The sequence below is a fragment of the Lagopus leucura genome, unplaced genomic scaffold (assembly GCF_019238085.1).
Source record: "Lagopus leucura isolate 7727_CA_CO unplaced genomic scaffold, USGS_WTPT01 Super-Scaffold_100044, whole genome shotgun sequence".
NCBI classification, from domain to species: Eukaryota; Metazoa; Chordata; class Aves; order Galliformes; family Phasianidae; genus Lagopus; species Lagopus leucura.
The window spans coordinates 2,104,989-2,115,162 of record NW_024962291.1 but is presented as its reverse complement, the minus strand read 5'-3'; the positions used below and the strand labels follow the sequence as shown (position 1 = coordinate 2,115,162).

General features: G+C 38.7%; 1 protein-coding gene across 1 annotated transcript in view; it reads right to left on the bottom strand.

Moving 5' to 3' along the window:
- Positions 1–5,079: 5,079 nt before the first annotated feature.
- Positions 5,080–10,174, bottom strand: part of LOC122187194 (mucin-5AC-like) — a 43,703-nt gene continuing 38,608 nt past the window's right edge. Inside the window, exons 31-38 of the mRNA XM_042884473.1 lie at positions 8,985–9,144; positions 8,356–8,527; positions 7,335–7,378; positions 6,828–6,935; positions 6,618–6,713; positions 6,067–6,189; positions 5,674–5,719; positions 5,080–5,195 (exon numbers count right to left, since the gene is read on the bottom strand). Coding sequence (XP_042740407.1) covers positions 5,080–5,195; positions 5,674–5,719; positions 6,067–6,189; positions 6,618–6,713; positions 6,828–6,935; positions 7,335–7,378; positions 8,356–8,527; positions 8,985–9,144 — 865 coding nt within the window. The remainder of the gene's footprint in view (positions 5,196–5,673; positions 5,720–6,066; positions 6,190–6,617; positions 6,714–6,827; positions 6,936–7,334; positions 7,379–8,355; positions 8,528–8,984; positions 9,145–10,174) is intronic.

Sequence of the window (10,174 nt, the reverse complement as noted above, 5' to 3'; positions counted from 1 at the left end):
AGTGACCAGAAGGGTGGAGCCAGGATCTGCCCCTTCCCAGACCCCATTTTAAGGTTGGTAGTGGAGGCAAGGGGATCTTCTGGGGTTCCCTGTGTACCTGAAGCCTTCTGAAGGTAAGCAGTGCCCCACTTGGTGCAGCCTGGGACTTTGCTACTCTGCTATTATTGCTGTGCTTTCCATCATGTTACAGAGGGCAAGTGAGAATTAATTTACATAAACAAATGTTGGCTTTCTTATGACGGCTGAAGTATCTGCTTAGCGTTTCATTGCTTATTAGTGTTCGCATTTCAATGCTGATTACCCAGCGATGGTCTTTGGGAATGTAATGAGAAGTTGGAGTATTTTGAATGATGAAGACATTTAAGTACATCAGTGGAAACAGAGCCTATAGGAAGAAACACAAAATTTTCTTTAAGTAGGAGAAATGAGAAGTCACAGTTGCAATATTCTGTGTTGCACTTTTAAGTTGAGTGGGTTTCGACTTTCTTAGGTCTTTTGTAAGCTTGCTCAGAAACTCAGGTTGGTCTGTTTTCATACTACAGTTTGTATACATTAGAAGCATCTTGCCAATTCATGGAATTCTTTTGTAAGGAAAAACTGTATTTAGTTGTGTATCATAACATTTGAAGTAAAAGCTGCATATAAATTAGGAAAGTGAAGTAGTGGAAGCAAGCAGATGGATTTCAATCTTTGCTACATCCATGTGGGGAGAACTATGAAAACACCGCTCTGTGGGCTATTTGAAGAGTTCATTTAGAACAGATCCTCAAAAAGATTCAGTACTGATCTGGAGTATGAAGCAGAGCGTGAGCAACGTCTGTACTTTTAGTACATTTGACATTGTAAGTGAATGAGGAATGTTTTAAAGTTTTTTTCCAGTTCAAAGTTCGGTGTCCTCTTTGCTCACAATGCCGTTACCTTCCACATCTGCACTATCCATCTCTTTCTAGATTGGCTTCGGTTATTTGGCGCCGTTGTGTTTCCATCCCCTTAAAATACGTAATTTATTAGTAATCAGCTTAATGTTGTATTTCTTCAGACTCACCTCAGAAAAAGGAATTATTTTGTAAAATAGTTTTTATTGCATTTTCAATGAAGTGTGAATTAGCACATTAACAAGCTTGCCTGTTACCACTGATTTAGTGGATTAAGTGAATACACTTACAAGTAAACTGGCAACAACTTGAGCTTAGTTTCAAGGCTGTGGTAACCAAGAGTCCTGAAGATACTTGATAGAGCATCACGCAGATCATCTTGGAAATCAGTGTTTGGGCAATTAAAAGCTCAGGTAGCTGGGAATGGTATCAGTTCTGATATCAGCAGGGATGTTTTCACTGAGTTGGGTGGGTTAAGTATTGTAGCATGAGAGGCTGTGGGCTGTTGTGTTTTCAGGTGTCTTTTGTTCGTCAGCTGAATTTATTGATTGGTAGTTAACAGCCCATAAGCTTTAAGAAGCAGCTGAATGCTTCCTGGCACGCTTCAGGGCTTACATCCATGTGATACTGAATCTTGGGCCAGGGCTCTGCCTTCACAGTGAGTGTTTTGGAAGGATAAAACATGATCTGTGTCTTATTTAAACACCGTGGAAGTGGTAAAATACCTTGAAAAGGGCTCAGGTCATAGAACTACTCTGCAGGATCCTGTTTGAAGGTGATCCATTACCATGATCTTCAGTGGAGGAAATCAAAGTGAAAGCAGCTGGGAGAGCTTAATTATGTCAATGTGGTGCTGTTGTCAACTGTTGGCAAATAATGTGACCATAAAGACTGTTGTGGCTGTGTGTAAGTGGCCTCAAATCTGCTGTGCTTCGCTAGATGCTAGAATGCAGTACGTGCAGTTTTTAATAGTTGTTTGTATGTTCTAAATTAAGATGTTTCTATGCTGTGAAGTTGGGAGGGGGTTGAGAAGAGGCAAGGAAGCTTATGGAAAAAATAAATCTCAATCTCTAATTTCTCTGTATGGGAAAAGGCAGGAGTTTATTTATTATTTATTATTCCTTTCTGCAGGAAAGGAATAAATGAAAATTGATTCAAGGTTCATAATATTTTTTTAAGACCTGAAACTATGACTTTTTTTTTTTCTTACAAAAATAATGGATGAAATTGTGTAATTTGTTCTGTAAAGTTTTGCGTAGTTTGAGGCCAACCCTACGTGCTTTTAAATCCCAAGATCACGAAACTGTCACAGCTCCGTATGATGCTCATAGCCCTGGCAAGCACTTTTGCACATACCTCCTATTTCACAGAACTACAGTAAGTCTATTTCTGTAAGCTACTGGGGCAATATTTGGAGACTAGTGAGCCAAATGAATGGCTTATCCTCCTGCCGGCAACGTAACCTTGAGGCTTGAGAAAAGAAAGTGTGAGAACAAGAAATATGACAGTGAATGTATCAGTAGCAATGTTCTGGTATAACTTGAGCTCCCTCTTTGGGCACATGTGTTCTGTGTAGAGGTAAAATTAACAATGCAGGAGCTCCATGTGTCACTGGGAGACAAGTAATGGACTTGAAGGCATACAGCAAACTTGTTACGTGCAGTGATATTGTACTATGAGTATGGATGTGCTACCAATCATCAACAAGCAAGGCAGGTGGATGGAACTCGTAAGTTAAAAAGCAATGAAATATTTCCTTAAATCACTGCTTTGGGAGTCTGCTTCAAAAGAAGAGGAAAAGGAAAAAACGGCAGAGAAATGTGGTCAGGGAAGGGATGTTTGGTGTATGTCTTTGTTTTTAAAAGGAAATCAATTCTTGTGCCTTTTCTTCTCTGAAGCCCTGAGCAGAAGCAAATCCAGGGGACTTGCACTTACAAGTAGAGTTCAGGAGACACATGGAGACTTCATGGAACAAATGCTGTACTGCTACTGCAAGTCCAGGGAACATCTAAATAAAACCAAAGTAACTAATCACGTACTAATCATGTATGCTTGCTCTGGGCTTTCCAAAACGCAAACTGTCAACAACAGAAGACAGAAAACTGGGAATAGCCTAAGAGACTAGAAATAGTTTCAAAAGATTGGGTGAAAGTAGTTGCACTGTAAACTGACAAGCAACGGCTCCAGTTTATTTTGGTGAATGAAGAACAGTAAGTCCCTATTGCTCAATTCTTCCCGTAATCCCAAGCAAAATTTGAAAAAATTGCATGATCTAGCAATATCAGATAAGGAGGAATCTCCCTCTGGTGGTGATGCTTTGTAAAGCTACCTGTCCGCAGCAGAACTAAGGAGGTAGTTACTGTGTGTCAGTCGTCTTTAGAGAAGAAAACGACCGGTAGAGGGCATCTTAAGGCTTAAACTGGAATATACTGGAATATATAATGTGTTAATATGGCACTAAAGTTAGTTCAGGAGATCCAGCCCAGAAAAAGTTGAGGACAGTTTGTAGTTGGTTAGACAGTTAGTTAGTAAGGACAGCTTGTAGTTAGTGAGCATAGCACTAAATGCTCAAGAGTCCAGGGATTAGGGAGCTGGGGAGGAAGGAGGAAGTGCCACACATCTCACTGGCTTCAGTACAAACTCAAAGGCAACATTGAAAGCATTTCAGATTTTGTGTTGCTGTTTTTTTTTTTTTTTTTTTTTTTTTTTTCTCACCCTGGACTGGGACCTATCAGCTCTGCAGGCACCAGTTTACTCAGCTCAAGTTAATATTGCTATCTCAGCATTGTGATGCCAGGCCTCAAATAGCTGGTGAATGTGAGTGCCTCTTACACAGTGAGCCCTCATGCAGCTGAGAGCGCTGATTGCTTGCCCAAGTACAGTGCTAGATCAAAACCCTCCCTGTTCTGGGTGCTAAATGCTGTGGAAGCCAGAAATGTGGAAGTTGCACTGAAGTTGGCCGAGTGCTTCACACACTGGGCGCTCATCAGGACTGACAGGCTGTGTAATTGTAGCAATACCTGGTGTTCAGGTCAGAGTGGTGAATTTATGGAACTGATGGTGCACAGCCTGTCTGGATTCAGCCTTTGTTCTTGACAAGGATGTGAATCAATGGATCAGAGATGGTGTAGGAAGTGCACCACTGTCCTAGCTAGCAATCCTACCCGCAGACCTACAGCAGGCCTGGCAAAGTGTAGCTGTGATGCGGAATTCAACAGTAAAACATTTTTTAAGGAAAAAAAAAACAACACCTCTGTCACTGAATTTCCCATTATTTAGACAGTGAAAACACTATCAGTCACTGAAACTGAAAAATGCTGAAAGTTTTATTGATCACATAAGAGACAAGATGAACAGGGAAATAGTCTCTTCCCTGTCACTGAGTGATGTCTTTTAAGAGCATTATATCCATACAAATGCTATGCAATAAAACTTTCTCTAGTCATAAGAGTTGAGTGCAATGTAGCTACAATGTTTCCTAGTTTTGTTTTTGGAGCCATTACAACTTTTCCCAAAACGTTGGTTTTGTGATTGTGCTGGTACATATTGACATATTTGCATAATGTACAGAAAGTTATTTTGCATGGTTACTTCTTTTTTACCTTGAAAACTGTATCACTTAAATAAAATATTATACTTAAGGGTTCTTCGGCTTTTATAAGCAAGAAAAAAGAAAAGGTGATAACAAACAAATATCAGTTAAAGAAGGAGCACAAGTTATCTCGAGGAAGATACGGTTCCAGCTTTCCTAGGGCCTATTTTTGTTCTTTTTGCAATGATCATGTCTGTTTTTGGCTGATTTCTGATTGGTAATCGTCTGCTTCAAGGCTTTGTGAGTTGCACCCGTTTATACACTGGCATTGATCCACATAGACGTAGCTATAATTTATGCTTGTTCCGTTTTGGCAATTCAGGATCACATCTCTTCTGTGGCTGCTGAGCTCTTGGCAGCAACTACAGTTATGTTGCATCTGGTTTGCTTGAAGAGAATACCTGCGTTCCGACAGAAAAAGAAGACTTTCTCATTAAGCATCAACAAATAGGAGCATTGTGTGAATATGATTTTAATATAAGAAGAGTGAAACTCTTCTTGCTTCATCTGAGTCTGATTCTATTCATGAGACTCGTACACACATTACTTTTGCTGTTGTTCTATGACCATTTAATATAAATTCAATAAAAACAAAGCTGAGGAGATTTCAACTTACGTGGAGGAGCCAGGACAAGTCCCTTCACAATATCCCAACTCAACAGCTTCAGGAGATTCACAGTCTTCGTATTGGATTACAGTTTTTGTGCTGTAAGCTTTGCAGTTAGTGGCTTCAAAAGAATAGGAAAAAAAGATAAACATGCTTCAAATCTCTAGTTCAGAACTGAACACTAAAACAATTTTGGAGTGCATGATGGCAATGGTGATGAGGAGACAGTTGGACTAGATGATCTTATAGGTCATTTCCAACTTTGTGATTTTATGATTCTATGTCTCATTACTGAGACTATGTACGATAGGCAACAGTAGATGCTACTGTATACTACAGCTGGAGATTTCAAGTGTTTTTTTTTTTATCTTGGCTGTACAGTGTGTTTGGAAGATATAAGCTGAGGACTGAGTGTGAGGGTTTGTTTTGTGGTATTCACGGTCCAGGAAATTCACCATTGCTTCAAAAGGAGTAAGTATAGAAAGGGTTACTGAAAAGTGAAAGCTAGGTCAGTGAAGAATCTTTCCTTCCACTCAAATACAGATAGAAGTTTAATATAATTACCTGTAAGAGGAAAGCACTTGCTTGGTATTACTTACGTTTACATATCTTGCAGCAGCCATCAGGAGTAGTCTCTGCTTCATCCTTTGCAGAAATAAAGAAGGATACGTATTATAACACAGATGACAATACTGAGCGTGATAACAAGTTAGCATTGCTAATGCTCAGCTGAAGGCTTCTCTGTGATGAACACTGAATGAAACCATGGATGTCTTGCTGGCTGATTCATCGCCACAGAAATCTTGAATCGTTGTAAGCTCGTGTAAAAATACTAAGCTTCACTTTGATACTGCTGTTACAGCAATGTTATTTTCATCCTTAAAACATTTCTGCAACCTCAATGAAAATAACTTGTTGCATTCTTCCTGACTTTCTCACCCCCTTGTTCTTCTACACTGCATTCAGTAAAAGCTGGAGCGATGAAAACTTACGGGATCGCACTCCAGTGGACCGTAGTCGGGACATACTCGTTTCGTTTGAACTGCAACGTATTGGTCTTCAATTAATTCACATTTGTAGTGGCTGCACAGATCAAGTGGCAGAATCTTACCAACCTAAGATTTTAAGGGAAGAAAAAAAACATTTTTTTTCCATTGTAATCAGATACTGTATGATTACTTCAAAAATGTTTGAGTTAAGTTCTCACACCTCAAAGATTTTTAGATGAATTTGAGTTCTTTGCCAAATGGGAGAAGCCTAATTTTTGTGAACTATGGCTGTCCTGAAAGTTCATATCGTAGATCTTGGGGCCAGATTCTTTCCAGGGGCATGCAGCAGTAGAATAGGGGGCAGTGGGCACAAACTGGCACACAGGAAGTTCCATACGAGGAACTCCATATGGAGGTATTCAGGAATTTCCAAGTAAGTCTTCAGAGACTTAAGTTTTACTCTGTATTAGTGTTTTCAGAATACTTTCAGTGTTAAATAAATTCTGACTGGGAAGGGATATATTGGCTGGTGAGAGAAGGAAAAGATTACTTACTTCGAGCAGAACAGTCTCGTTATTTAGATGAATTCTGCAAGATGATACTTCACACTTCCCACAGCACTCTCCATCCTCAATCTTATATTGCTGACCCTACTCACAAGAGATGAAAGAGAAAGTATGTTGAGTTGATGATGGACGGTTCTGGTCTTACTACAGTACTACTGTTTGAAGGCTGATAGGGCATCCCATTGAATCTCAACTCACCAGTGGACAAGATGTTTCACATTTAAGTGCTTCGCACTTCACAATGTTTTTCCCATTCTCAGAAGAGCAGGTACAATTCTTACATGAATCTATTACAAATGTTCCACTCTGAAAAATTGGAAAGAAAAAATAACATCTGTTCATGAAGTGTCTTTATAACACACAGGTGAAGGTGGAAGACGTGCTGTATACTAAGTCTTCTGAAGTGCAATTAAGCAAAAAATCTGGCTTTATTTTTGAAGGTTCGTAGGGTTATTTCAAACATTTGAGCTTTAACAATACATCAGCTTCTTTGGAAAAAAAAAAAAAAAAAAAATACTGAATTCCACAAATAGAAGAAAGAAACTGCTAAAAATGATGCACTCTTGTTTTAAGCTTCTTGAGGAACAGAGGTTAGGGTTGTAAATTGACATGGATTGGGAAAAGAATTTTCCAAAGGGCTTTTGCGGTAGAAAGGGTGTACATTTAATTTCTAGTAAAATGCCACTGTAATTATGCCATGCTCACCTCATATATTTTACCATTAATCTCACAGGTGTTTGAACGTTGCCCTGAAAAACAACCAAAATAAAAATCAGCAAACTCAAACTGTGAAAATACATAAGAAGTTAAGATGTTACCAACGTTTGTTAATAGCATAGAGATTATGGAAAATTTGAATTCAAGCTCAAACCAGTATAGCTGGATGTTAAAGAATCTATCTTTTAATTGGCCAGAAGAGTTGAGTAGAAATGGCACCAAACTTGAGCTAAACACAAAAAAATTCCTTTCTCGCCCTTTCCATATTGGTTCTTTTCAAATTAAATGAGTTGTATTCTGTTTGAACACTTGAAGACCAGTAGCCTTCAAAAATGCCTTTGTATATTGATACCTTATGACTTCTCAGAATGGAACTTGGATGTGAGATCAACTGGAAAAGTGGTATTTTTTACTGAAGTAATACAGTTTGATAACATGCCAGATTCCATTTGTGGCTTTCACAGCATTACTTCAGACTTCGTAGTTCCTCTTGATTTTCCTCTTTCAGGCTTATTTGTAGCTAGTTTTCTATTTGATTCTTTTATTTAAAAAAGTAAGTATATAAATAAACATATGGATTATAGATTTTATTAATGTTCTACAATACCGCAAGGGTAATTATTATTTCTCGTATGTCAGCAATTCAGTTTCTAATTATGATTTACTTTGTTCCTTCATATTACCTGCTTTTCTAGTGAACTCCGAAGATTTCTGCTGGCTCACTGTTATGTTTATGTATCTTTGTTTAGCTGTAGTTACATTAATGTTAATGAACTTGAAGTACTTGAACTATCCTGTTCTCTGAGCAGATATTAAGAACAATGTTTTTAGCTGAACTCGTATTGCATATTTAGCTAGGAATTGATGTGTATTCAATAAGTGAGAACAATTTAAAGAAGGTTTTGCTGTTACCATGATGGATGTAGGATCTGCCTAGATACTAACAGAAGCACAAAGGTAACTTCCCACAGTGTAGCCTTGTGCATACATTGGTATTTTTAGTACTTACGGCATTCAAGTTCAGGACAGCAGGGGTCTGTTACTGGTAGTACAGGTAAGGCAATAAATCCTACGTCACAAACTACTTCCTCTATATCGCATGGGAGCAGCCGACATTCTGCCGTGGCAGTGTCTGGATCACAGACACACTCCTGGCACTGCGTTGTCCATACCTCTCCAGGCTGAAAATACAAAAATGATTTATTTTGATGTGCCCTTTCGCTCTAGTTATTCATGGCCAACTTGACTTAGACTCTCACGCTTAGTAAGGATTCCAGACAAAAGTTTTGGTACCATATGATTTCCAAACTTAAGAGCAAGCAAGCTGCGAACAATAAAATAACTGTCTTCTGTGTAGGAAAAAAAAAAAAAAAGGCATTGTAACATTTTCATAGCTAGTCCACTTATTTTTGTGATGTTTGAATATTCTTAAAAGTCTCTGCTATTATATTACTGGACTTTTCTATCTCTAGATGCATTCAAAGCCTGATGGTGCAAGGTTTGAAATATGTTTTATCAGGATATTCTTCCATGACAAACTCTGTTATTAAAATACGTGCAAGTTGATTTGAAATGACAGAGGATAGAAGTTGGGATGTTTTTGCAATGGTAATATATTAAAATAAAGAAGGGAATCACCTTTCGTGGAGGATTGACATCAGTACAGTTTCTTTCTGGTAAATCTGTGAGGGATGTTGCTGTGGATGAGGGGGCTTCTGTTGTAGTCTCTGAGGACACCGAAGTTAAAGCAGTTGTTGCAGGACATGGCCCCTGAAATGGAGCAATTTCACATTCTTTGCTGCAAAGTGCATAAAAATTACATCCAGCCTTATCTGTTCTGTTGTATACAACTTCTCCTGTAGAAAAAAAAATGAAAGAAAAGTTAAAAGACCAATGAAACTACTAAGAAAAAAAACCCCAAAACAAAAAATATTGTGAAAACATGAAGCATATTACTCTGTTGAAGTGATTATTCTATTTAAGATTTATTTGATTATCTTTAATACATTATTAAGGGATCACACTGCTTATGAAAATGATTATAACCATCAAGCAAGAAGCTTACCGGGAGAAAACAAGCCACCAAACACATGGCAAAAACATGGAGTTGTTCTGCTTGCTTCTGTTGTGGAAGGTGTGGTGGGGGAAGAACTGGAGACTGCAGAAGTGCTTGTAGTGTGTCTTGGCTGTGAAGTACCAGCTGTTGAGAACAAAACAGTTTAGCACAGCATTTGGTTCTCCTAATTGTTACGTACTATAGGAATCTATCAGAATCTGGGCAAACCAAACCAATGTTTGGTTGCATTCGACTATTTGACCCACTTTCTGTAATAAATAGATATTGTTGAAATCTTACTGCTCTGTACCAAGTAACATTTGGGATTTTGCAAATAATAGGACTTCTAGCATTAATATATTTTAATGTCTCAGAGTCACCAATATCACCTTTATACTAATAAATATGAAACCATGGAATCTGCTAAAAGATGCAGGATAAGCGCAATGGCTGATAATTTTTTTTTTTTTCCATTAAAAGAAGCACATGGCATTAGTTGACGACATGGGTGTGATAGTACTGGTAGGGGAGCTGGGCACTGAGGTTGTGGTGGTGACAATGGTGGTCATGCTTCCTGCTACAGGAGGTGAGGTCATGGTGGTGCTGGCACTGGAGGTAGGTACGGTGGTCTCTGCACTTGTGGAAGAAACGGTGGTCGTACCTTCTGTTGTAAGCGGAACAGTCTTGGTTGTACTTCCAGCTGTGACTGTAGTTGGGCCTGCTGACAGAGTGCTGGTGGTCTTGGTGACTCCCGTGGTGCTTGTGGTGGTGG